The 22,117-nt window shown below is 50.0% G+C and overlaps 1 protein-coding gene across 4 annotated transcripts in view; it reads left to right on the top strand.

Moving 5' to 3' along the window:
- Positions 1–22,117, top strand: part of LOC125453823 (collagen alpha-1(XVIII) chain-like) — a 284,767-nt gene that overhangs the window by 254,101 nt on the left and 8,549 nt on the right. For all 4 annotated transcript variants that reach the window (XM_048533814.2, XM_048533813.2, XM_059647079.1 and 1 more), the window contains 14 exons: positions 722–757; positions 4,486–4,539; positions 7,291–7,365; positions 7,468–7,542; positions 7,922–7,970; positions 10,032–10,121; positions 12,543–12,586; positions 13,566–13,691; positions 14,829–14,979; positions 16,447–16,502; positions 18,047–18,175; positions 19,098–19,136; positions 20,041–20,367; positions 21,647–21,844. In XM_048533814.2, the coding sequence (XP_048389771.2) occupies positions 722–757; positions 4,486–4,539; positions 7,291–7,365; positions 7,468–7,542; positions 7,922–7,970; positions 10,032–10,121; positions 12,543–12,586; positions 13,566–13,691; positions 14,829–14,979; positions 16,447–16,502; positions 18,047–18,175; positions 19,098–19,136; positions 20,041–20,367; positions 21,647–21,844 (1,449 nt within the window). The remainder of the gene's footprint in view (positions 1–721; positions 758–4,485; positions 4,540–7,290; positions 7,366–7,467; positions 7,543–7,921; positions 7,971–10,031; positions 10,122–12,542; positions 12,587–13,565; positions 13,692–14,828; positions 14,980–16,446; positions 16,503–18,046; positions 18,176–19,097; positions 19,137–20,040; positions 20,368–21,646; positions 21,845–22,117) is intronic.

Raw genomic sequence — 22,117 nt, 5'->3', positions numbered from 1 at the left:
CAGCAGGCCAAGCAGCGTCTCAGGAGCACAAAAGCGGACCTTTCGGGCCTAGACCCTTCTTCTGAGAGGGGGATGGGGAGAGGGAACTGGAATAAATAGGGAGAGAGGGAGAGGCGGGTCAAGGATGGAGAGAAAAGAAGATAGGTGAAGAGGAGAGTATAGGTGGGGAGGTAGGGAGAGGATAGGTCAGTCCGGGGAAGATGGACAGGTCAAGGAGGCGGGATGAGGTTAGTAGGTAGGAAATGGAGGTGCGGCTTGAGGTGGGAGGACGGGATAGGTGAGAGGAAGAACAGGTTAGGGAGGCGGAGACAAAGCTGGGCTGGTTTTGGGTTTCTGCTCAGTGAGGAAGGTGAGAGGAATGTGTTGCCCAGGTTCAGAGGAGCCATCATCCTCACAGATGTGGGGAGTGATTACAGGGGGCAGTTGTGTTCGGTCTCTGGTTCCTTGGCTGCTGTGCTCGCATATAAAAGCCATTAACAAATGAAAAGCCAGCTTCCACTTTAGCCAATTCAGCCAATCCTTCTGAGGTGTTGTTGAAGATAGAGCAGCAATGAACGGGGCCTGCAATCCTGCCCCCCACCCCCTTACAGTTTATCATCAGGCCAAGGGATTCTTTTCTGACTTAAGATCTTCCAGAGGAGAAAGCACTCAGAATATATCAGTTACTTCCAATCTAAAGCTGTGGTGTTTTTTTCTCTCTCTCTCTCTCTCTCCCCTCTAGGGCGATCCTGGCATTCCAGGAGCTATTGGCCCACAGGTAAGGCGCCTGCTGTCAGGAATCTGTCATCTCCTGACGTTCATCAGCGACTTCACCTTTGCACAGCACAATGTCTGCCCAGCACTCGTTTCAGAATCCTGCACCTTAACTGGTTAAAATAGCCAGCCCTTTATGATGGACAGAAGTAACTTCGCTCTACCCTTTTCTGAACAGATGTTGATCGACTTTAAGACAATGTGATGCGCCAGGCACAGTTAAAATGCAGTAAAACAGTTTTGAACCCAGGGCCATTCCCAGCCTGCATTGCAATAGACAATAGACAATAGGTGCTGGAGTACGCCATTCGGCCCTTCGAGTCAGCACCACCATTCATTATAATCATGGCTGATCATTCACAATCAGTATCCTGTTCCTGCCTTATCCCCATAACCCTTGATTCCACTATCTTTAAGAGCTCTATCTACCTCTTTCTTGAAAGTATCCAGAAAGTTGGCCTCCACTGCCTTCTGGGGCAGAGCATTCCATATATCCAACACTCTCTGGGTGAAGAAGTTTTTCCTCAACTCTGTTCTAAATGGCCTACCCCTTATTTTTAAACTGTGTCCTCTGGTTCTGGACTCACCCATCAGTGGAAACATGCTTCCTGCCTCCAGAGTGTCCAATCCCTTAATAACCTTATACGTCTCAATCAGATCCCCTGCCATCCTTCTAAACTCAAGTGTATACAAGCCTAGTCGCTCCAATCTTTCAACATATGATAGTCCCGCCATTCCGGGAATTGACCTTGTGAACCTACGCTGCACTCCCTCAATACCAAGAATGTCCTTCCTCAAATTTGGAGACCAAAACTGCACACAATACTCCAGGTGTGGTCTCACCAGGGCCCTGTACAGCTGCAGAAGGACCTCTTTGCTCCTATACTCAATTCCTCTTGTGATGAAGGCCAGCATGCTATTAGCTTTCTTCACTGCCTGCTGTACCTGCATGCTTGCTTTCATCAACTGATGTACAAGATCACCTAGATCTCGTTGTGCTTCCCCTTTACCTAACATTGCTGCTGCTCCCTGTGTAACAGCAGACACTTGGTAACCAAAATCAGGCCCTGGATCATAAATCAGTTCTCATACGTTGATAGGGTAATGACAGTCGTGGCGTCCCTGCAGATATTCAATCTCTTGTTCAACCCCAGCTTGGATCAGATGAAAGGATCTACTCTCTTAGAACCATCCGAAAGAAATGAGGCAGGAACAGACCATTCAGCCCCTCGACTTGATCCTGGTTGACCTTCTGCCCCAACTCCCACATACTGTGCCTGCTCACATACCCTTCAGTTCCCCAAAAAACCAAAATCTGTTGGTTCTGCAGGGAATCTAATCTAAATGTATTGAATGATGTCGCATCCATCCATGAGTGAACCCTCTGGCATAATGGGAATGTCACTCTGCCAGTAATCCAGGGAATGTAGGATCATTGGTTCAAATCCAGTTCCGTATAATAAGCCTTGAAATGAAAACCGGTCTCGCTGGTAACAGAGCAATCCTTTATATCGAGACTGTGCTGGCATACCCTGCGTTCCCCAGTCAGGGGGAAACACCCCCCACACAGAATCAACCCCATAAAGCCTCTTGGGAATCTTACGTGTTTCATTGAGGTGATTTTCTCTAGACTCCAGAGGATATTGACCTGATCTATTCAGTGCTCATATTGTAGAAGGTATATCATAGGGAGCCTAGATCCCCTAATTGTTTACTCATCTCATGGGTGGCAGCCACTTCCAAAATCAGAAATTGGTCACGCCGATTGGCGTACGTGGACCCTGTGAGTGGTGACTATGTGGCTTAGAGGCTAGGCCACACCAGAGGTCATTCAGCCCCAGCATTCTCTCTGACACTATGGAGCATTTGAAGAATATCTAAATAAATCTGAACGCTCACATGGCCTTTGATTAAAACATGGAATCAGCATTGACTGTGCTGTCAGTTGAATTGATTCTGATCACCCTCCTTTTGCTTTTCTAAGCGTGTTCCCCCCTCCCGTACTGGTGATAGTTTACTGTAAGTTTGGCATTGTGCCTTGCTTTATTTCCCATCTGGGGCTCCTTGCTAAGTTCCAGGTTCCCGATAGCTTGCCCATTTGGGGAGGTGATGGCCTAGTGGTATTATCACTGGACTGTTAATCCAGAGACCTAGACGACACTCTGGGGACCCGGGTTCAAATCCCGCCTTGGCTGATGGTGGAATTTGAATTCAGTGAATATCTGGAATTAAGAGTCTAATGATGACCGTAAATCCATTGCCAGTTATTGGGGAATAAACCCATTCTGGTTCACTAATGTCCATTAGGGAAGGAAACTGCCATCCTTACCTGGACTGACCTACATGTGACTCCAGACCCGCAGCAATGTAATTGACTCTGGGCAGTTAGGAATGGGCAATAAATGATGCCCTCATCCAGTGAATGAGTAAAGAAAAAACAACTTCTCTGTAGTGCGAATGGTCCAGGGCACGGGTTTTAAACACAACATTCCAGGAGCCTCTGGCTTAATGGAAATGTGACTCCACTAGTAATCCAGAGAACGTCTGGTCATTGGTTCAAATCCAGTTCCATTTAATAAATATTTAAATGAAAATCGGTCTCAGTGATAGTGATCATGTCAAACCCCTCTGGTTCAGGGGAGGAAATCCAAGGCTACATGTGACTCCAGGCCCACTCTACTGCCCTCTGAAATGGCAAGCCACTCAGTTCAAGGGCAAGTAGGAAACAGCAACAAATGCAATGAACAACCTCATGAAAGAATAAAGTAAAAAAAAAACACAAGGGTGCCATTCAGATAGTGATAATGGGAACTGCAGATGCTGGAGAATCCAAGATAACAAAGTGTGAAGCTGGATGAACACAGCAGGCCAAACAGCATCTTAGGAGCACAAAAGCTGACGTTTCGGGCCTAGACCCTTCATCAGAGAGGGGGATGGGGAGAGGGAACTGGAATAAATAGGGAGAGAGAGGGAGGCGGACCGAAGATGGAGAGTAAAGAAGATAGGTGGAGAGAGTATAGGTGGGGAGGTAGGGAGGGGATAGGTCAGTCCAGGGAAGACGGACAGCTTTTGTGCTCCTGAGATGCTGCTTGGTCTGCTGTGTTCATCCAGCCTCACACTTTAATATCTGCCATTCAGATAGATCCAGTCTGATCGAAAAGGAGCTCTATTTACGGGCCTTCGCTCTATAGCTTCTGATACCTTTAGCCAACAAAGACCTATAGCTCTGTCTTGAAAATTGAAGTGACCCCAACCTCTGCAGCGTTTACTTGGGGCTGGAGTTTTATATTGCAATGTGAAGGAGTGCTTCCTGATGTCATTCCCTAAGGTTCCCCGTGAAGAACACGTTTTCCTTTAACAACCATTCCAAACCCTTTAACCACCTCTACTTCACGTTCAAAGTATCCAGAGAGTGAGCAATGCCCTCACCAGCAGGCCAAACCAGGCCTTAGGATATCAATGCCCCTGTTACCATTCAGGAGTTTCGTGGTCCAGGCTCCCTGTTATGGTCTCACATTGCAATGAGCCCTTTGGCTTAATGTCATACTAACGGTTGTAAATGAAGAGGGTAAGGCCCGTTTTCTCAAGGAAGCCACCAGTCTAGTGCACGTGACCAGTCTCCCTCTCGGCAGTGCTTCTAAGGGGCAGTATTTGGACTGACCCAAGGCCTGCTGGGAGCTGTGCCCATAAAACGCAATTTAATCGTTTGCTGTCTCTGCTATGATTCCACAGGGCTTGCCGGGATACCCAGGTCAAAAAGGTGAAATCGGGCTACCAGGAAGACCGGTGAGGCGTTGTTTTTAGTTTCTTGAAGTCTTTTTGTGTGTAAATTCAAGAATGTAAAGGATCAGATTTTGGACGACAAGTGGGCAGAGGCAAGTAGCTTAGTATCTGGGTGCTAATTCCAGGGTATTTGAACCAATGTTTGGCACATGGAGGCCATTCAGCCCCTCGAGCTTGTTTCACCATTTACTTCGATCATGGCTGACCTGTGCCTTAACTCTGTCTGCCCTCCTTGGTTCTCTATGATTAAAACCCTCACCCGACCAAATCTATCACCTCAAGAACAAAATACTGCAGATGTCATGGGAGATCTGACATAAGGGCAGGAATTGCATTAAATACTTAGGAAGTCAGGTAGTGTTTGCAGGGAGAGAGAAACTGAGTGAATGTTACAAGTTGGCGATTGTTCTGAAAAACCTTTCAAACTCAGCTTTGAAATTGTCCCCCAGTTTTTCTGGGAGGTTAGGGCTGGGGAGGGTTCCAGATTTCCCGTGAGCCTTTGTGTGACGTCGCCCCTGATTGATCTGGCATTAGTATGCTCCCCTGTTGTTCTGGTCTCCTCTCTTTGGAAGAATTACCTTTTCTCCATCCGCTCCTTTCATGTTAAATGAATTTTTGATGGTTAAGGGAATATGCACTGAGTCTGTGCAACTGCCTTTAGCCCCAGTAGCAATCTGGTCAATATGCAGTCCAACTCCTCCGGTGCCAGTCTGTCCTTGTTGAGGTATTATCTTTTCAGCTCTCCTGGATATACAAACTGGCCAGCACACACAAGCTGCTTTTAAAGTCCTGGCCGCATCAGGTGGACCCTCTCCACTCCAGCATTTTAGAGCAGAAGTAATAGGAACAGGACTAATTCCTACACCTCTTCGAGCGCTCTCCTCCATTCAGCACGATCATGGATAACCCTCAGCTTTAAATTTACTCGCCCACCCGTTCCCCATCACTTCGATTACCTCAGAGCCAGCCTTAAACAGACCCAACAACAGAGCATTCGCAACCCCCTGCGATGGAGGATTCGAAAGAACTATGATCTCATGGAGTCCTCATCCCAATCCCAAATAGTCAACCCCTTAATCTGAGACTGTGCCCTCATGATCTGAAATCCCTCAGCCAGGAGAATAACCGCTCAGAGTCTACCATTGAACCTTACCCAATTAGAAAGGACGATACACCCCGTCCTGAGCTGATTATTTCCTCTTGGTGAAAATGGAAGTGCCAGCCCTTTGTGCCACCATCCTCCCTCTCAGCTCCCATCATCCTTTTGTGCCGCCATCCTCCCTTAGAGCTCCTATCATCCTTATGTGCTCCCACCTCCCTTTGACAATCCCCGTCCTCCCTTTACGCCCCCATCAATCCTCTGTTGCCCCCCCCACCACCATCATCCCTTTCTGCTGCCATCACCCTTTGAGGAAGTGTCTGCATGGATCAGCGCCAACCTCAGTCCCACTTAAAAGTTCAAAATAAAGGGCGCCAGTTAAAAAGAGAAAGACGGAGCGCTGGAATCACCCCAGCAGGTCATCCAGAAATTTCCGAGAGGAGCAGGCAAGTTCTGGCAGTGGCTCCACCACTGAATCACGGTGGGCTGTTTCTAGAGGTACTGGCCAATGCCTTGGGCAGGACGACAGAACTGGGGAGAGATCTGAGCGATAACAGGAACTGCAGATGCTGGAGTCAGAGATAACAGAGTGTGGAGCTGGAGGAGGAGCACAGCAGGCCAGGCAGCATCAGAGAAGCAGGAGAGCTGACGTTTCAGGCTTCAGTCTGGGCAGATCTTCAGCTAAGGGAGCCCGTCGATAGATGATCCCGGAACAAAATGCTGGCATCACTCAGCAGGTCAGAGAGGCTGCCTGGAGGGAGAAGCCATTAATGTTTCAAATCGATGACCTTTAATCTGAAGTGAGAAAGGTTAGAGGTGCAACTGCGTTTAAACAAGTGAAACATTGAGAGCGTGGGATGATACGGTAAAGATTGAGAAACACCTGATGGTGCAAGGCTCAAGGGAGAGGACTGGTCAGCCAACAAAAGCTGTGCCCCGAAGAGGTGGGGCTGGTAGGAGGATTGGAAACCTGAAAGAACTGCGCTTGCTATAAATCAGGAGCAAAAACAGAAGTTTCTGGAGCTTTGTTCACGGTAGAATGATCGATGACTGCCACCCAAAAGCAAAAACAAGCGAAAGGTCGGAGTAAAATTAAAAACCTGCAAAGAACAGGAAATGAAATGGAGGGGCATTGTATCAGAGATAGTGGGAACTGCAGATGCTGGAGAATCTGAGATAACAAGTGGTAGAGCTGGATGAACACAGCAGGCCAAGCAGCATCAGAGGAGCAGGGAAGCTGATGTTTCGGGCCTAGACCCTTTGAGGGGATGGGTTTGGCAGGGGGCGAGGGGCAGAGATTGCTGTCAGGTCCTGTCAGATTCTGCGTACAGCCTGGAAGCCGGATTGCAGGATGAGGTGCAGACCATCGAGTATATGTTGAGCAGCAGGACAAGCACAGAGAGGTCAGAGGGAGACCATATCTTTACCGTATCGTCCCACGCTCTCAATGTTTCACTTGCTTAAAAGCAGTTGCACCTGGAGCCTGGAAAAGACCAACCTCGAGAAGCTCAGGATCATGCTTGCAGGCTGGCCTTTCCGGCTGTCCAGATAACTTAAATCTGCCTCGCAAACTTTGTCTTATCGATATGTCGATGCGGATGAGTGACCCTCCAGCCTCTTTGGCTTTCCTAATTTCTCTTTTCTCTCACTTGCAGGGCCGGCCTGGTATAAATGGGCTGAAAGGTGAGAAGGGTGAGCCGGGAGATTTCAGCGGTGGTTTTGGATACCGGGTGAGTCTTGCCTTCGCTGAAGATAACTGCTGTTCTGCTCTGGCACTTCTGAAGCTTCAGGTTTTTTCCGAATCATTTTCAATCTTTCTGTTATTTTGCTAGAATATTCCAGGGCCACCCGGTCCACCAGGACCTCCCGGACCACCTGGTATACCAGCATCTGCCTTTAGTGATCACGTAAGTGTACAACGTATTCCCGAGTGGCCAGCTTAAATATGGCTGGAATTTGTTGCAGTGAACCTGCCTTTTGCCCTCCCTCAGTAACACCACCATTGAGCTGCTGCCTTCCCATTGGGCACCACATTCCCACCCAGATTTCCAGCTTCCCCAGTACTGACCGACAGGGGAGACCGGTTTAACGTTTCGTCCACAAGATGGCCCCCTCCAGCAGATGGGGCTTTCCCTCAGCACCGTGCTGGGAACGCCCATGGTTTGGGCTGAACACTCTGGGATAGGGACAAGTTCCTGACACCGAGCCACCACCCTCAGTGAGGGAAGGGAGGTTTTAGCTCCGGCCGTGGATATTTGCCTCATACTGTCACCGTCTTCTCTCCAGGTGTTCAGGGGAGCAGCTGAAGGATTCCCTGGAATACTTGGACCAACAGGTAGGTGCTCATGGTCTACTGGGTAAAAAACAATTCCATTAGTATTTGCACTCCTCCGGTAAGTTTTTGCCTTGAAAGATTTTGCCCTATTCTGCTAAGTTGCAGGAGAGACTTTGGTCCTCAGACTGCCTGTGGTGTTAGCAGCAGGCTTCCATAGGGCAGCAATGACACTGACCCCATCTGGAAACAAAATGGCTGCATTTCTCTAATCTAAGATGGTGGATAACGGATTACACCCCATGTTCTTTAAGTGGTTTCATTAATCACAGGAACCTCAATCCACGATTCCATTCAAGTACTTTTCAAATACTGCTCATTAAATTGTGTAAAGAAGGTTGTGATGGATTCAGGTCATTGTGTCCATAAATTAGGGCATTAGGGCTTCTAATTAATCCTCTCTTCAGCTGAAAATGTCAGTTAAGAATCCCGACTATTTTATTTCAGTCATGTAGAAAACTATTCTGATCCATCTGGCTAAGTCCGAAGCAACACAGAATCCCTGCAGTGAGGAAAGAGGCCATTCGTCCCATTGAGTCTGCACTGACCCTCACCCCCCCACCCTATCCCTGTCATCCCCTGGCTGATCCAGCTATCCTGTGCATCTTTGGACTGCGGGAGGAAACCGGAGCACCCGGCAGAAATCCATGCAGACATAGGGAGAGTGTGCAAACTCCGCACAGACAGTTGCTCGAGGGGGGATATCGAACCCAGGTCCCTGGTGCTGTGAGATAGCGGTGCTAACCACAGGTCACCATACCACCCTGTTTGGCTAGCCAGTATTTGCTGTCTGTTATGATCACGAGGGAGACCATTAACTCAGAGAAAGAAATCCAAAAATTTATGTCGCTAAATTTAATGCTAATATCTGCAATGCAGTATGTGAGAATATAGTGTAGGCTTGTTCAATCAAAGCATTCAGTTGTGAATTAGATTATTATCTGAAAAGGAAGATTGTGTCTGGTTTAAGGGAGAAGGCAAGTTCTGGGTGACTGCTCATTCAGAAAGCATAGCATGATAGGCTGATGGTCCTCAATTCTATGACTTTATTTTGATTAAAAGCTCTCCAAGTTAAAGAAAGTAAATACAACTGTTTTAACACTGCATATTTTGTAAACACCTATATTTTAAACTTTCAAAACTCAATAAAGCTAGCCACCCAAGAGTTCGTCAGTTCCTTCCACATTCTTGTTGCTAATTTCACATCTGCTGGGATCAAAGCACAGTGTGTCACAGTCCTCAGGAATTAACTTTAATTCTCCCTAGATTTCCTGCTATGTTCTATGAGATTGTGACTGCCCTAATTCAAAGATCGGCTTAATTCCCTTTTTGCCGAATGGTCTGAAGCTTTTGGCAGATCTCCCGCTCTGCTTGTTTCCAACTGTTCCAGCTCTAAAAGTCACACTATTTCTGTCAGTGAGAAAACAAACAAATAAACTCAACACAACAAGGTTATATATGACCTACGTGGTCTATTTCCATAGAAATGCAGCACACCCGGGATGTTCCAACAAAAATGTAGATTAATTTTGAATCAATCATATCAAATACCAATCAATCTTTTGATCTGAAAGGTATATGGATACTTTAAGAGCTCACTTTGTTTGTCCTTTCCTTTTAAACCTGTCTATAATCTGGGATCCACATGACTTATTCAAGCCCCTTAAGAAGACAACAGTAGGCATTTTGTCTAACCAAGACACTGAGGCAAAAATAGCCCATTGCTGAGTATGTTCACACTTCCATCTCTGGCCTGTTTATGTGAAATGGTTTATCCTTTGAATGGTATTTGTTAATTTCCCAAACCCATTGGCTCTATATTTAACACTTTACTCCCGAGCCTAAATGTATACTTTTTAAAAAAATGTGAGTCATGAAGTTAGACATTGTCATCACCTTCTAACCTCACTTCAGAATGATTGACTAAAGTTAGATCTAAAAGTACAATGCATGGGCTTCTTAATTAGTGTTGAGAGAATGACTCGCAATTTCAACACATAAACTGATAAATGATTACAGCCTCGAGGCATGACTGTGAATATCTTGTCTTGTTCTCTCACACAGGTCCTAAAGGAGACCGTGGTAGCCCAGGGTATGCAGGCCCCCCAGGAGAGAAAGGGGATATCGGCGACCCCGGGCCTCCTGGCCCACCAGGTAATTAGACTGGGAGGTGGGGGCGTAACAGGGGAGGTCAGAGGTTTCTCCTTATGTCTGCAAAGAAGTAACTACATGCACAGTTTTACGTATCAAATGAAACCTCCATTTCCGTCTGGTTCAAGAAACCACCCTCCCCCCGCCCACCCCCGCTGCCGAACCCTGATATGGGATGTGGAAATTGAGCTGTCAGGTTTCGGATTTTCTAACATGCGAGAAGCTCACTTTGTGATCAACATTTAGCAGCTTTGAGTCTGCTTCTGGTTCACTACTGCTGGCTTTTTGGGTTGAGCTTTGAGCACGAGAAACTGACAAGATGGCCTGGCATGCCGTATCTTCCCTGCGCCAAGACAGATGACACTAGTCAGTTCCTCCTCCGCTTCCCGCCTCAGTAAACATGGGTTCCCCCCCCCAGGACCGCCAAAGGGCAGTGCCCTTTGCCCCCCTGCATGGTGTGCTTGGTGGCAGAGCGGGGCCCATTAATTAGGCAGCAGAGTTAATATGTGAGGGCCTTACCACTCAGCCTCCTCCACCCCCAGTTGGTATTATCGCTGGACGGTTAATCCAGGCGCTGCTCTGGGGACCTGGGTTCGAATCCCGCCACGGCTGCTCGTGGAATTTGAATTCAATAAATGTCCGGAATTAAGAATGTAATGATGACCCTGAACCTAATACCGATTGTCAGGAAAAGACTCACTTGGTTCACACATGTCCTTTAGGGAAGGAAACTGCCATCCTTACCTGGCCTGACCTACATGTGACTCCAGACCCACAGCAGCATGGTTGACTCTTAACTGCCCTCTGGGCAATAAATGCTGCCTGGCCAGGCGACACCCTCTTCCCATGAATGGACGGGCTTTGCAACCGCACTGCCAGTTGAGGCTCACAACTGGGTAAACAATGGTGATTCATTTGAGGGCCTCAACCCACAACCGCTGGTAATAACTAAGTGGTAGGCTGGGGAACGTGCTATTTGGAGTGCACTTGAGGGCTCCATCAGGCAGTCAGTGCCTGATCGAGGGACCTAGCATCAGGAAAGAGGGTGCCACGCTCCTGACCACCTTTCCCCAAACCCCTCCCCACCCTGTCCCTGAAGTTGCCAAGGCTTGGCATGGACTGGAGGCTTGGCGCCAGCATGGAGAGGGAGTTGGGAAAGACCGTAGATCTGAACTTACTGTTTTCTCTATTTTCTAATTTATTCCCACTGTCTGCAATTCTGGACTACTTGTTTCTTTATTTTCTAATTTTTTTTCCCTAAAAACTTGTACTGAAGAATCCGTTCCTTTTGTGCCCAAGATGGTGCCATAAGCGATGGCATTACCTGGGTACATGTGACAATAAAGCTACTTCAATTCAATTCAATTCACTTGTGCCTGGCACTTATCTGACTGGAGACCTTGGGTACTGGCAGCAGCCACCTCCTCCAGGGGTGGGGCGCCATTTAGCACATCCCAGTCACTCATGGTCCGGCAGCTCTGGGCAACCGGGATTGTTATCCCTGGGGTCCTTGATACCAGGTGGAAGGCCTGACGCTCGCCTGTTAAAATGTTACAAGATGCAACGGACCTTCCCGAGAACTCTCCAGCTGGTGACCAGGAACCCCCATCCCCTCCACAGAAAGTCATCACCCAGAGCCAAACTGGGCAAAACAAAGCAAAAATCACTTGCAACCTTTCTCTCGCATCCACGTCAGAAAATCAAAACCAGTCCAGACTTCACAGATCTAGCCATCCCCGAAAAAACTTTTACCTCCTGTACAAGATGATTTCCATTGCAATCCAAACATTTTTTTAAGTAATTTGTTGGTGGGGCTTCAGCCTCATTAGCAAGGCCAGCATTTATGCCTGTCCTTTGTGAAGGTAACAGTGAGTTGCGGCCATCTTGAGGTGCAGCAGTCCACAGTGCTGTCTGGGAGGGAGTCCCAAGATTTTGACCAAGCCACGCTGAGGGACTAGGGATTTCTTTCCAAGTTAGTATGGTGAGTGGCTTGGAGGGGATCTTGCAGGGGTTAGTGCTGTCCTGCATCTGCTGCCCTTGTCCTTCTGGATGGAAGTGGTCGTGGGTTTGAAAGGTGCTGCATGAGGAGTCTGGGTGAGTTGCTGCGGTACATCCTGTAGATGGTGCATACTGCTGCTCCCTGAGTGCTGGTGGTGGAGGCAGCTGATGTGGAAGGTGGTAGCAGAAGATTAGAAAGGTCAGGTGGGACCTGGGGACAGTTCCAGAGACTGCAGCCGAAACCTGCCCCCATGAGGCTTCCACTTGAGGCATGTTGCTCCTGCGATTTGGAGTCAGTGTGCTAGAGTCCAGCTCTGCCACCCAGGAGACTTCAGCCCATGTTTCAAGCTTCTTTTCAGATGATATTGTGCCTTCAATTTTGTATGTTAACCAACTCTGACATGTCTCTATGCTGTTTGGTTTCAGGACACATCCCATATGACGCATTTGACTTCACCTCATCTCTCAGAGTAAGTGTTGTTGTCGTCTCAGTCTCTCACAATGAGCTTGCCAGTGTTGCTTGGAGCACGGGCATCTGTTGGGCGGCCATTTCAAATCCTCATCCCCTCCCTGTCACCTCTGATGAAGATCTCCCAAGCGTGGCCAACCATTTTACCCTCTGGCAGTCTCTGTACGTGCCCGGTATGATTGAAGTGGTGTGTTTGCAAAGATGGGGAGTGAAATCATTCTTGAACAAGAGTCATTAACTGAGCCATCCCGGACTCTTTGGGAATCAAAGGTTAATCTCCTGGACGAGACCCTGGAGGAAGGTTATGGGCAAGTTTACAAAAACAATCAAGATAGAGTAGGATTCAAACATCCAAATAGTCAACTTGACTCAGTTGACTAAGTAGAAAGTAGTGGAGATCACAGCAGGTCAGGCAGCATTCATGGAGAGAGTGCAAGCTAATTTTTCGAGTCTAGATGAAGAGCCATGATGTGTGGAGGGGACAGCATTTATGCAGTAGTTGGGGGTTGGGCGTTGGAGTGCTAGGGGAAGACGGGCAGCTGATAGTTTAGATTAAGTGATCGGAATGTGAGAACGGCAGAGCAATGGTGTGTCTAACTGCCAGACTAGAAAGAACAGATGGTCACACTGGAACAGGGCGAGAGAGGACATGGTGGCAGAGAATGCAACAAATAAAGCTAGAAGAAGGAGAAGAAGTGAGTGGGTTCATGGTTCGAAGGCGTTGAAGTCATTGTTAAGTCCAGAAGGTTATAAAGTGCCTGGATTAGCCTTGTTCAGTCACTAGTGGTGTCCTAGTCTTGGGGGCTGGGGTGGGTTGGAGGCTGGTGGTCATATGACATAATCGGCAAACCAAAACGTCACACGCTCGGCATCGCCACCGTTAGTCTCGGAATTGCACTGCATGCTGTTTGTGTCGGCTGTGGCTCTCACGTTCTCCCCTTTCCTCACTGTTCTCTGCTTTCTCTTTCCTCCGCTGACAGGGTGCGAAAGGAGATAAGGGTGAAGTGGGGCAGAAAGGAGAGAAGGGCGCACCGGGAGATGGCTATGGTTCCAGTGTAGTGGGGCCCCAGGGTCACCCTGGGCCTCCAGGACGACCAGGTCTTCAGGTAAGAAGGTCCCAAGTGTCGGCCAGCGAGCACCAGGAAAGAGAATCTCTGTTTTCCGTCTTTTACCTGAACATTCAGAATGTTCTTGAGTTTACGCGAGAGGCCCAAATTGGCTTCAGAAACTGTCACCCCCAACTCCCCGCCACCTCTGTCCTGGGTCATCCTGAGGTTGGCGGGAAGCTGCAGACGAAAATGTCCTTTGGAGAAAGGTCCAGGGCCAGAGAAGCAGCCCAAATTTAAGTAAGGCCTTTTATGACCTCCTGCAGTGTAGTCGCTCCTTCAACATCGCAGTCCTGGGGTGAAGAGATTTTATTGTGAGGGAATGTTGATCAATGGGCCTGTGCGTGCCGGAGTTAGATTTGACTGAGACGCAGAAGATTCTGAGGGGGGTTTCTGGGAGAGTAGATCCTGACAGCATGTTTCCCCTTGCGTTGGAGCCTAGAACAAGGAGGCACAGTTTAACTGAATGTTGTCACTCTTTGGAATTCTGTATCCCAGAGGGTGGCAGAGACTGGCTCATTGAGTCTATTCAAGGCACTACTAGACAGATTTCTGATGGGCATAGGGAGTTGGGGGTGATGCAGGGTTGAGGCAAGAAATAGGAGTTAAGATCAGAATCAGGTCAGCCACAATCCTATTGAATGGGAGGCTGAAGGGGCGAATAACTTACGCCAGCTTCCATTTTGAATGAAAGACTTCAGTCAACTTGAAGCTAGCAAACCCCCACACATAGCAATCTGACAATGAGTAGATATTCTGTTTTGGAGATGTTAATAGTAGAAAACTATAGGTCAGGACATTTGGGATAACTCGCCTGGTCTTCTCTAAATTAGTGCCATGGGTTGTTTTTGACCTGCCTGAAGGGGCCGACAGAGTCTCAGTTGAAAGGCTGAACCTCAAGGTGATACAGCACTCTGCTTAAATGGGGTAGTAACATCACAGGAGTGGGACAGTCTGAGGCAAAAATGAGACTGTTTCCCACTGAGCCACGTCTGTGCCTCCCTGTGTTTACTTGCAATTGCCGTGGGGTATACGAGGTAGGATTCTGTATGAAATAATTTCTTAACTGTGAGGAATTGTCGGGGCCTTACACCCCACTCCCCGTCACTGATGAAATGTTCTCCCGTCACCCCCCAGGGACCAAAAGGAGACAGTATTGTTGGACCCAGAGGATTACCAGGCAACACGGGACCCCCTGGTTATGGATATCCAGGTGTCCCTGGACCCCCTGGACTCCCAGGGCCTCCTGGCCCCCCTGGAGTACCTGCTTCAGGACATCACAGAACAAGTTGGTATCAACTCCCCCACTACCCTTTTGATCAGTAAGATCCTCTTAAGGATTATGTGAGGTTGAACAAAATGAGGTGAACAGGGTTGTGTTGGCTTTGGGCAGAGAGAATGTGGAATGGGGTCAGATAGACTGCGTTAGGTCAGGTTGGGTTGGGATGGGTTGAAGGGGATGAGGGGAGATAGTTCGGGGGAGGATGAGAGGGTATTTGGAAGGAGTGGAGAGGATGTTTAGGATTTGGGTCGAGAGGGTATTTAGGAGGGCAGGAGGAGGAGATGATATTTAGGACGAGGAAGTAGAGGATAGTTAGGTTGGGGAGGATAACCTCATTGGGGAGGGGAGAGAGAGTATTTAGGAGGGAGAAAGAGAGGGTATTTAGATTGAGGGATCCAGGAGGGGGTTGTGAGAGGGTAGGTGAGGGGATCTGAAAGGGTATTTCGGAGGGGTGTGTGAGAGGGTTTTTCAGATGGGAATGAGGTATTTAGGAGATGGGTGCGTGAGAGGGGATTTTGGAGCTGGGCCCATGGTATGATGTTGCTGTGCTCCCAGAACCAAGTGTGTTCTGTGAGCCAGTGTTTGAATGAATAGGCACTCCTCAGTGAAGAATGCAGCCAGCAGTGGGGTGCTGCTGGCAGTGAAGCGTTATGTCGAGTACAGAGGGATTTGTAAACTTGGTGCTAAGAATGGGAGATCAGATCACAACATCAGCTGGAAAATTGAATTCCAAACTAGTTAGTGAATCACTCTGACATGAGGGAAACTAGTCATTGGGTTGGTGGTTATGGTTTGGATAAGTCAGTGTACAGGACTGGTTCCATTAATGTGGTGTGGAATTAATCTTTCACTTTCTCTCTCGCCCTTGTGCTCTCTCTCTCTCTCTCTCTCTCTCTCTCTCACTGTCTTTCTCATTCTCTACTCTCTCTCACTCACTTTCTCACTCCCTTTCCTTCTCACTCTCTCACTCGCTCTCTCACTTTCTCTCTTACTCTTTATTTCTCTCTCACTCTCATATCTTGCTCACTCTGTCTCTTTCTCACACTCCCTCTGTCCATCTCTTTTTTCTCTATCTCTTATCTTGCTCGCTTGCTCACTCTTGCTGTCTCTCATTCTCTCGCTCTCTTGTTTTCTCTCTCACTTTCTGTCTTGCTGTCACTCTCTCTGTCTCTCCTGCTGTTTTTCTCATTCTTTCTTGATCGCACGCTCTCTCTCTCTTTTTTCCTATCTCTTTCTCTCTCTGCCTCTGTCTATTTCTCTCTATCACTGTCTCTCTCACTGTGTCTCCCTCCCCCTCTCTGGCCCTATCTCTCTCTATACCTTTCTCCGTCTCTCTTGCCATGTTTCTCTCTCACTCTCTCTTTCTTTCTCTCTGTCTTGTTGCCTCTCTCGCTCTGTCTCTCCCTCTCTCTCTCTCTCTCTCTCTGTCATGCTCTCTCTCTCTCACACACTCTGCATCTCTCTGCCTCATAGGCATCGTAGGACCACCAGGTCCCCCTGGCCCTCCTGGCTCTGCTTCAGCTTCAGGGGTAAGTGTGGGAACTTCAATTGATCACACTGCTGAAGAGGGATTAGGGACTAGGGTTATTCGATCCCGGACCATAGACATGAGTTCAGTTGGTTCAGAACCAGAAATGGAAGCTTGGTGAGGGGTGGGACCTTGAAATAACTCCCACAGAGCCCAGTATTCTGTCACCAAGTCACCTGTAATTTCCACGTGGAGAGTCCTTGACACTGACCCAGCTCCCTCAGAGCCAGCTCTCAGAGTGAGCAGAACCTCTGACCCTCCTGCTTATATCTGTCAGCCAGGGCTCCCTGATCAGACCAGATTAACAGCCCCAATCAGGGAACTCACAGTCTATGAGGTTGACCTGGCCGACCTCATTACAAGCACTACAGGCCTGGTGAGGGGCTGGGGTGGGATGGTGCTTATGATCGGTGGGGCTGGTGAGTGGGGATGGCTGGTCGGGGGTGCTGATGAAGGGTGGGGCTGGTGATGGGTGGGGCTGGTTCTGGTGAGGGGTGGGGCTATTGAGGGGTGGGGCTGGTGATGGGTGGGGCTGGTGATGGGTGGGGCTGGTGAGGGGTGGTGCTGGTTAGGGGTTGGGCTGGTGTTGGGAGGGGCTGGTGATGGATGGGGCTGGTTAGAGGTGGTGCTGGTGATGTGTGGGGCTGGTGAGGGGTGGTGCTGGTAATGGGTGGGGCTAGTTAGAGGTGGTGCTGGTAAGGGGCGGGGCTGGTGAGAGGTGGTGGCTGGTGAGGGGAAGGGCTATTGAGGCGTGGGGCTGGGGAGGGGGTGCTGTTGAGGGGTGGGGCTGGTTTGGGGGGCTGTTGAGGGGTGGAGCTGGTTTGTAGGGTGCTGATGAGGGGCGGGACTGGTGCGGGTGCTGGTGAGGGGCGTGACTGGTGATGGGTGGAGCTGGTGAGGGCGGGGCTGGTGGGTGTGGTTGGCGAGGAGCGGGGCTGGTGGGTGTGGCTGGCGAGGGGCGCCGCTGGTGATTGTGGCTGGCGAGAGGCACGACTGGTGGGTGTGGCTGGCAAGGGATGGGGCTGGTGGGTTTGGCTGGTGAGGGGTGGGGCTGGTGGGTGTGGCTGGCAAGGGGTGGGGCTGGTGGGTGTGGCTGGTGAGGGGCGGGAGTGGTGGGTGTGGCTGGGGAGGGGAGGGGCTTGTGCGTGTGGTTGGTGAGGGGCAGGGCTGGTGGGTGGGGCTAGTGAGGGAGGTTGCTGGTGAAGGATGGGGCAGGGTCGATGGTGAGGGTCTGGTGGGGGCAGGAGAGGGGTGGGGCCAGACAGCCGCTGAATGGGAGAGGGGTGGAATCGCATGTAGAGCTCACTGTGGAAGACGTGCTACGGCCATTGACTGACAGGTACATTGGTCACCGTGGAGGGGTCGGTGGGTCTGATTGTTTTGTGCCCCTGGTTGAACAGGTAGGGCCTGGGGAGCTGTCAGTCACCCTGAAGTGTAATAGCCCTTGGAACCACTGTGTACCTTAATGACATCCAAACTGCAGTCTTTCATTTGTGTCATTGGTGTCCCTGACATCCAATAAAATGGCTTTCCTATGTCACCCAGGTTACAGTGCTGCAGACCTATCAGACAATGCTGAGTATTTCTCGCAGCCTGCATGAGGGAACATTAGCTTATGTCATGGAACGTGGAGACCTGTATATCCGAGTCCGGGATGGCTGGCGGCAGGTTTATGTAAGTGCGCCTTTAGCATTCATTTATGTTTTTCTCTTCTTGTGTTTGCACTGTGCGAGGCAAGGCAGTGATCGTCTCTAACAGGAGGCTGTTACTATCACTGAGTGCCCCACTGTCAACATCCTTGGGGGTGGGCATGAGGGGGGTCGGGGGGGCATGGGGTGACATTGACCAGGAACGCAACTGGGCTCGCCACTTAAACACAGTGACCAGGTCGGAGACCAGGGCTACTGTGTTGAGTAACTCACTTCCTGACTCCCTAGAGCCTGCCCATCATCTACAGGACGCAAGTCAGGAGTGTGATGGAACGCTCCCCACTTGCCTGGATGGGTGCAGCTCCAACAACACCCAAGAAGCTTGGCACCCCCCAGGACAAAGCAGCCCACATGGTTGGCACCACATTGCCATTCAATTAAACATATACCCTCTCTGCATTGCCAGTTCAGAGTGACAGCAGTGTGTAGCTATCTACATAATCTACTGCAGTAACTCAACAAGTCATCTTCAATGGCACCTTCCAAACCCACGACCACCTCCATTTGGAAAGAACAAGGGTAGCAGATTCTTTACTTTCTTTATTCATTCGCGGGATGAAGGCGTTAGATACCTGCAAGTCCCCCTCCAAACCACTCACCACCCTGACTTGGAAGTGTAACGCTGTTCCTTCACTGTTGCTGAGTCAAAACCCTGGAATTCCCTTCCTAACGGCATTGTGGACTGCAGCTCGGTGCCAGTTATACAGGTCCCACAGTCCTTGAGAGAATTTTTAAAAGTATGTGATCAGCGGGGCTGAGAGGTGGTTCCCCATAACTTTTTCACTCTCTTTCAGTTTCATAAAAATGATGTGACATGAGTCAGATTTTTTTTAAATTCCTGTTTTCTGCTCAGAGCACATTTTGATGTACTTTATTTGCAATTATAGCTGGGAGAATACATTCCATATCATGGTGCTGGAGTAAATGTGAGTACGGCTTCTCTCCTGCGTTTTTCTGATGTAGTTGCCGCTGTACTGTTTATAGGAATAATTTCTATTTATACGAGCCACAGTTTGTTTCTTTCCATGCATTATTCATTCTCATGAGATCAAAGAACCTCTTGACTTTGGTTAAGGGATAAATATTGGTCGGGCCCCTTCAAAATATTGGAATACAGAATCTGTTCTGCCAGCTGCGATGGGATCGTAGTTTTACCAGGGCCCTGGCCCACGGCCATTTTGACAGGCCCCTGCCCTTGACAATTTCGAGAGGCCTCAGGTCCTCGACAGTTTGGACTGGACCCAGTCCTCGGCGGTTTCAAGAGGCCCCCCCAGTCCTTAACAGTTTCGAGAGGACCCCTGGTCCTTGGTAGTTGGACAGGATCTGCCCCTCGGCAGTAGGAGTAGGCCTGAGCGCTCAGCAGTTGGCCGGGCTTCGGCAGCGGCCAATTCGTGCAACCAAGAGGCCATGGAACGACCGAAAGGCGATATCCATCTCAACTTAGTCTCTTCTTTTGCGAACTTGTTATCGATGTAGTTAAACGGCTCTGTTTTCAGGGCAACTTTTACACACTTCACTGTACTTTCTCAAACACTGGTGATAGTAAATTTTTTATCCGTCTGCTGTTTCATGCCTGGCCTGAGAGTTGGCATCGCTGACAGTGCAGCAGTCCTTTAGTACTGCACCAGAGTGTCGGCTTGAATACTTGTGCTCGGGTATCCAGAGAGGGATTTAAGACCTTAACCTTCCAAGGGAAGTGGAGAATTGCAGTCCACTGTGCTAGGTCTGGAAGTGTTTAAACAGGGGTTTTTGTGGTCAACGCTGGGTTGTGCCCAGAACTGCGTCCTGAATTGTTTCATCGCCTTCCTCAATTCATTGTTGTGTTGACAGGGAAACAACGTGGAAGCGGTGGGATCTCCGCCCGTGGTGCAGTACTCGACAGATGGCCAATCCACGCCGAACGTGGAAGCAGCAGCGGTGGCGTCTCCAGAGAGCCCGCGGGGCCCCGACCACCAGCGGCCAGCCCGCCGCCGTCCAGAGGCACCGCAGACCGGCCACCAGCAACGCCAGCCCGTACCAAGATGGCTGACGACTGCCGCCCCGCCCCGCTCGGTGGCTCCTCCTCATCCTCCTCCACGGCACGGCCACCACGGCATCTCCCGCCGACCCCACGTGCCCATCTCTGGCCATGCCGAGAGCCTCCACGGAGTCCCAATGGTAACTGGCTCCCTTCAGCGCTCCCCCTGGCGAGCAAGGAATGCCCCTGCCCCCTCACCACCATATTGCCACCCTGCCAGTGTAAAAGCTGGCTGGCCCCCGGATTTTTTTTTTGTGCGTGTGAAAATGTTGCCCCCCGGTCCCTTTTAAACCTATCCCCTCTCGCCTTAAACCTATGTCCCCTACCCTGGTTGCAGGGCGGGGCGGCCTTGGCTATTCACCCTATCCATGCCCATCCTGATATTATAAATTTCTACGTGGTCACCCCTCAGCCTCTGATGCTCCCAGGGAAAATAGCCCCAGCCCATCCTTATCACTCAAACCTCCCAGTCTCAGTGACATCCTTGTAAATACAGCTTCCCGCAGCACTGTGGGATGGAGCTGTAAGGCAGCTTAAACGTCCAAGTTAGTAACGATAGAGGTTGCATCTGCATAGTGCCTGCGCCACCTCACAACATGCTCCAAGAGAGCTTCCCAGTCGATCAGGTGGTGGGACTGTTAATGGCGGAAAAGGGGCAGCAAACATCCATTACTGCTGGTGACTGAACAATGCATCATTTGGTGGTGTTGTCAGGGAGCATTTCGTCATTATTCATTCACGGGATGTGGGCATCGCTAGCTGGGCCAGCACTTTATTGCCTGTCCCTAGTTGCCCTTGAGAAGGTGGTGGTGAGCAGCCTTCTTGAGCCGCTGCAGTCTAGCCGCACCTCCAATGGATCGGGAAGGTGCTCTCTAAGAAGCTTTGGTGAATTTCTGCGGTGCATCTTGTAGAAGCTGTGCATTGCTGCGACTGAGCACAGTGGTTGGGGGGGGTTGGGAGTAGTGGATATTGAGGGAGATCGGCTGTGAGCTGGTTGAATGACAGAGCGGGCTCGAGGCGGGGGTTGCTGAGTGTCCTGCTCCTGGCCCTTGGTTGTGTATTTGTCGAGCTGCACCAGTCCGGGCCAGTGGGCAGTACTCCAACACACTACTGACTTGCTCCTTGTCGATGGGGAAGTGGGCTTTGGCGGACTCAAGAGGTGGGTCACCTACTTCGCTGCAGGATTCCCAGCAGGATCCTTGAGGAGAACTCCAGTCCACTACCAGTGTGATCTACGGTGAACTGCATTGTGAAGTGCCCCAGGTAGTCATTGAGTTTAGAGGGGGGCAGCTCACTGCTGCCTTCTCCCCCTTGGCTGGGAATGGGCAGTTTTGGCGGGTCATGCTCAATGAGCGCTGAGTGTGAATACTGTGAAGACTGGCTCTCTCACCGTCACTCTCTTCTTCTCTCTTCCTGCAGCTTCACCTCATGGCTCTCAACACCCCACTGACCGGCAACATGCAGGGCATCCGAGGGGTCGACTTCCAATGTTTCCAGCAGGCCCGGGGGGTGGGCCTGATGGGAACATTCAGAGGCTTCCTCTCGTCCAAGCTCCAGGACCTGTACAGTGTGGTGCGGCGAGCTGACAGGCACTCGGTGCCCATCGTAAACAGTAAGGTAAGGCCTTCCTGCAGACCATCGATGCATACGCTGGAGCATTCTCAAACACGGTGCAGGGTCTGACACAGGGGAACCCCGTCAGGACAGGCCAAAGCGATGGGTTCAAAGGCGTGTGTTTAAAGGAGCACAGTGAAGCAGGGACACAGGGAGGTGTGCGGAAACAGCTGAAGATGCAGCCCCCAGTGGTCTCAGAATCACACAAATAGTGCAGAGCAGAAAGAGGCCGTTCAGCCCATTTGTCTGTGCCAGCTCTGCGCATGAGCATTTGAC

This window comes from Stegostoma tigrinum, chromosome 7 (assembly GCF_030684315.1).
Source record: "Stegostoma tigrinum isolate sSteTig4 chromosome 7, sSteTig4.hap1, whole genome shotgun sequence".
In the NCBI taxonomy this organism is placed as follows: Eukaryota; Metazoa; Chordata; class Chondrichthyes; order Orectolobiformes; family Stegostomatidae; genus Stegostoma; species Stegostoma tigrinum.
The sequence above is the reverse complement of the archived record's forward strand: the minus strand, read 5'-3'. Positions and strand labels throughout refer to the sequence as shown.